General features: G+C 52.2%; 1 protein-coding gene across 1 annotated transcript; it reads left to right on the top strand.

Moving 5' to 3' along the window:
* Nucleotides 1–764: 764 nt before the first annotated feature.
* ACTL8 (actin like 8) lies at nt 765–4,097 on the top strand. The gene is made up of 2 exons (XM_014836258.3): nt 765–1,112; nt 3,345–4,097. The coding sequence occupies exons 1-2, from the start codon at nt 765–767 to the stop codon at nt 4,095–4,097; spliced, it is 1,101 nt and encodes a 366-aa protein (XP_014691744.1).
* The last annotated feature ends 848 nt before the right edge of the window (nt 4,098–4,945 follow it).

The following is a 4,945-nucleotide window of genomic DNA, read 5'->3' as shown; positions in this document are numbered from 1 at the left end:
CTTATAGATTAGGCTAAAGATTAAGTGAGTTCATATATCGGGTCAAACCATATGAAATTGCTGATATTTGATCATTTTTGACCGACACAAATGGCAGTTTTACATAGTTCAACCTAATATTCAAACATTCCTTGTAGTACTAGATAGAGGGCAAGCACTCCAGAAATGCTGGCTACAGCTGTCGTCATTGTCGTCGTTGTCGTTGCCATCATCGCTATTATTACTACTGCTCCTGGGCCTGCTGCTGCCGTACTCTGACTGGTGAGGGCAGTGGCCTGAGGCTGATGGTTTGTGTTCTGTGTGTCCTCAGTTCAGGCAGCCAACGTCCCCAAGTATTCCTGTGTGACAAGCTTCTTTCCGAGTCTGAAGAGTAATAGGGCCCAACCTCTGCTCTTGTGGAGTGGAAGTGCCCACCTGGTGTAACAGATGAGTCTGCAAAGGGCAACGGGAGGAGCTTGGTGGGCAGAAGGGGTTGGCAGGACTTCACAGATGCGTCCATTAGGTGGGCCCTGTAGGATGGTTAGGAGTTTGGGATGGGAGGAACATTCCATGGGCAACTGACAGCTTGTGCAAAGTCTTAGAAGGGGGGATAGATCGGCTTCAGGGGAGCCTGAGATCTGACTCTGGGCTGGAGAATGGGAAGCAGCCCATGGTGGCCGAGAATGGGTTCACAGCCCCATCCTTTCCCTCCATAGGTGGCCCTAGTCCCCCAAACATCCTTGAGGAGCCAAGTCCGGAAGACCTCTCCCACCTCTGCCTCTGCCATGGCCGCGAGAACCATCATCATCGACCACGGGTCCGGCTTTCTGAAGGCTGGCTTGTCGGGGTGGAACGAACCCCAGATGGTCTTCCCGAGCGTTGTCAACTACATCCCGTGCAGAGAGAACCCCGGCCCTAGCTACGCCCGCAGGCGCGTGAGTCTAGGCATCGACATTTACCATCCTGACACCTTCAGCTACCCCGTCCAGCGTGGCCGCATCCTCAACTGGGAGGGCGTGGAGCACATCTGGTCCTTCGTCCTGGAGACACACAGACGGGAACATGAGGACTCCTCTGTGATAGTCACAGAGTCCCCCCTGAGGGAGCCTGTGGACCGACAGAAAACCCTGGAGGTAAGGCCTTCTCGGGGCTGCCCTTACTGGGGAGTGGGGAACAGCCTGGCACTGTGTATTCAGACGTGGCTGGGCATCAGGAACTCTGCTTTCTAAATAATTTGCCCCGCACATGTTTACTGCGTACCTGGTGTGTGGCCCGCACAGTGCTAGGCGAGAGGGGGCTCGCAGAGGCTCCTCCTGCAGGTAGAGATGAGGCAGGTCAAATGCTCCGTGGAAAGGGTGCTGCTGGGGAACACCAGGCATTCATTCATGGGGTCCGCACATGTCCACAGGTCATATTCTGGCCCTCAGAGAGCTTACATTCTAGGGGAAGACTTGACCGTGTGTGAATAAGTTGACAGCTAAAAATCCAGAGAGTGGTCAGTTCTAAAAAAAAATGAAATGGGGTGATAGCTGACTGGTGGGGGCAGAGGAAGCCCCTTTGAAGGGTGACGAGGGCTTCTCTAAGGAAGCGATTTCAGCCAGTGGGGCTGAAGCCCAGTGAACCAGGGAGGGTGGCAAGAGGGACACAGGAAGATGAGGCCGCAGGGGCAGGACCTCGCAGGCCTGGTCAACTGTGGGAAGCACGTGAATTTCACCCTGAATCAAGGGTTGGCAGACTACCGCCAGTGGCCAAATCTGGCCCTCCATCTGATTTTGTAAATCAAGTCTTAGTGGAACAGAGCCCCTCCCGCTCCTTTCTGTCCTCTGTGGCCGCTTTCACGCTGCGGTAGCAGAGTTGACTAGTTCCAACAGAGACTATATAGCATGTAAAGCCTAAAGTAGTTAGTATTATTTAGGTTTGCTGGATAAAACACATGATACCTAGTTAGATTTGAATTTCAGATCAACAGCAAGTAATGTTTTAGTATAAGTATGTCCCAAATATTGCATGGGACATACTTACCGTAAAACATTATTTGTTGTTGATCGGAAAGTCGAATTTAACTGGGCATCCTCTATTTTCATTTGTTGAATCTGGCAATCCTGAGTGTCTAGCCCTTTACAGAAAATGCTTGCCAATCCCTGCTTTAAGTGAGTAGAAAGCTCCTGGCGAGTTTTAAGTGGGGGAGTCATGTTTGATTTTCTATTTGAAAAGAGGGGCCTTGGCTTCTATTTAGGGAGGGGGTGGTGGGGGGACAATATTCTGAGCATGGGAATGAGGGAGCCCCTGCCACTGAGGGAGAACGTGGGCGTGCCAGGGCCTGAAGGGGGAGGTGAGCGGCTGAGGGCTGCCCTGGGCTGGACTGTTGCTGCCTCTCTGCATCTGTAGTGTCAGAAACTTGGGGGTGCGACCAGAGCCGAGACTTGGGGAGGCGGCGGGGGTGCTCTGTAAAGATCTAGGGGTGATGGGCGTGGGGAACATCGGCCTAGACACTTTGCCCAACCCTGAATATCAGAATTCTAGTTTTATCTTGATGTTTGAAAAGCTTTTATTTGTTGTTGTCGTTTTTAAAGATTGGCACTTGAATTAACAACTGTTGCCCATCTTGTTTTTTTTGTTTTTTTTTTCTGCTTTTTCTCCCCAAATCCCTCCAGTACATAGCTGTATATTTTAGTTGTGGGTCCCTCTAGTTGTGGTGTGTGGGACGCCACCTCAGCGTGGCCTCACGAGTGGTGCCATGTCCACGCCCAGGATCTGAACCAGTGAAACCCTGGGCTGCCAAAGCAGAGTGCGTGAACTTAACCACTTGGCCATGGGGCCGGCCCCCTGAAAGGTTTTATTTAAAAAAAACTAAGGCTTCACATACCAGGAGGTGGGTGTATTTTTTCTTTTCTTTATACCCCAATTTTGGGATCCAGTGGTGAAGCTGCTGCACTTGTTTCTTATGTCTTATTCCTTCTTCTAAAGAAACGGTTCAGCCTGTGAACCTGCCCCTTGCCCGTGTAGTGTCCCGCCCTGCCCACCCCCTCTGCCCAGAGCCAGTGCCATTTCTTGCCACCTGATGGCTCTTCCCACCCCTAAACTAAACTGGTCTTTGGAAAGGCCCAAATCAAACCAGCCCCTGAGGGCAAATCCGACTCTTTCTCACCCTCTAGAGCCCCTCCCTTATTCCCACCGCATGAGCTCCAGGCGTCCTAGGACCAATGTCCTGGGGCAGCCCGCCAGTCCCTTGAGGACAGGTGTCTGTGCTGATTTCAATTTTGGGAGCTGAGCCCGTAGCATGGTCTTGGGGAAAACAGAAATAGATCAGGGCCCTTTGTTTGGAGAAAACACCCTGAGTGTGTCAGTCTTCTCCCTTCTTGCAGATTATGTTTGAGTTACTGGATGTCCGGTCCCTACTCCTGGCTGACCAGCTGGAGATGTCCCTGTACGCCTCTGGCCTCCTGACCGGCGTGGTGGTCGATTCTGGTTACGGCTTGACCCGTGTGCAGCCTTTCCATCTGGGCCGCCCCTTACGGCCCAGTGGTAAGACGCTGGAGTTCGCCGGCCAGGATCTCTCCGCCTATCTCTTCAAGAGCCTCTTTAAGGAAGATAGCAACCAACACAACCTGTTTCAGCTGGACACGGTCACCAACACTCAGATGAACAAGTGCTACGTGCCGCAGAATTTGGGGGAGGCGCTGGACTTTCGTCAGAGCCTGCCCAGTGGCTCAGATGAGACCAACACCTATCAGCTCCCCGATGGCACCCCCGTGGAGCTGACCCCCATGCAGCGGCTGGCTCCCGAGATGTTCTTCAGCCCCCAGGTGTTCGACCTGGAAGGGCCCAGCATCTCTCAGGCTGTGCTGGATTCCATCCAGACCTGCGAAGCCTATGTGCACCCACTGCTCATCTCCCATGTGGTGGCCTGTGGGGGCAACACCCTCTATCCGGGCTTCACCAACCGCCTGTACAAGGAGCTCATCGAAGATCATTTCTCCTCCACCAAGACCACAGTATGGGTGGGTTCCAACAGAAACTTTAGCGTCTGGTTAGGAGCGTCTGTTGTGGCTCATCTGTCTACTTACAAGTCCGAGTGGATGACCAAAGAGAAGTATGATGAGAGTCTGAGGCAGTGACCTGCTGCTTGGCTCCTGGGACCCGGCTCCTGCTGGATAGGCTTGAGTGAATTAATTGCGGTGAAAAGGTCTGGGCAGGGGTGGGGTGAGCAGGCTTTGGAATTCTCAGGTCATGGAGGATTGTTTTAGGTTCTAGAGTTTTATCTTGTTTCAAGAGAGGGATCTAATCCATAGGTGGACAGGGTGTCGTCCCTGGAAGCCCTTCAGGGGACAGTTTTTCTGGGGATGGTCTGTCATTGGGATGGGAGTGGCCAGCTGCCATCTCTATGCCTAAAAGCCATTTGTTTGTCACTGGCATCTCCCTTGGGTTGTCCCGTTCTTCTTGGTTGAATAGGTTTTAACTGGGGCAAGAGAGAATTATTTTTGGATGGGGACAGACAGGGCAGGGAGGAGGAGAGTTGAAGTCTCTAGTCTCGTGTGCTCTCGCTGGCCAGGGAGGAGCTGCTGTGGGTGAGTCTGGAGTGCTCTTCCCCGCTGTGGCCAGTGTCTTGTTTTATGTACGCAAATAAACAAAATTGTTTGGAACCATTGCTGCCTTCTGTGATGGATGGAGGTAGGGTGGGCAGTCCCTTGAGGAGAGCTAGGGAGTGTAAGTATGCAGGACCCAGGGTGGGGCCAGGGCATCCTCTGAGGAATTCGGGGGCCTATGAGCAGTGGTTACTGCTGAGCAGAATGGATACGGGCCTCTTACAGTGCCACGTTCTCTCCATTCATCAGATGTCCCAGTATTCTGTTAAAGTTTGAGTTCCTATTAGTGTAATATTTATTTGATAAACATTTGAGAACCTACTATGTGCCAGGTACTGTGCTAGGCACTGGGGACTTTGAGGTGAAAAAGATATATGAGG

This window comes from Equus asinus, chromosome 5 (assembly GCF_041296235.1).
Source record: "Equus asinus isolate D_3611 breed Donkey chromosome 5, EquAss-T2T_v2, whole genome shotgun sequence".
Lineage (NCBI taxonomy): Eukaryota > Metazoa > Chordata > Mammalia > Perissodactyla > Equidae > Equus > Equus asinus.
This window is presented reverse-complemented; position numbering and strand designations above follow the sequence as displayed.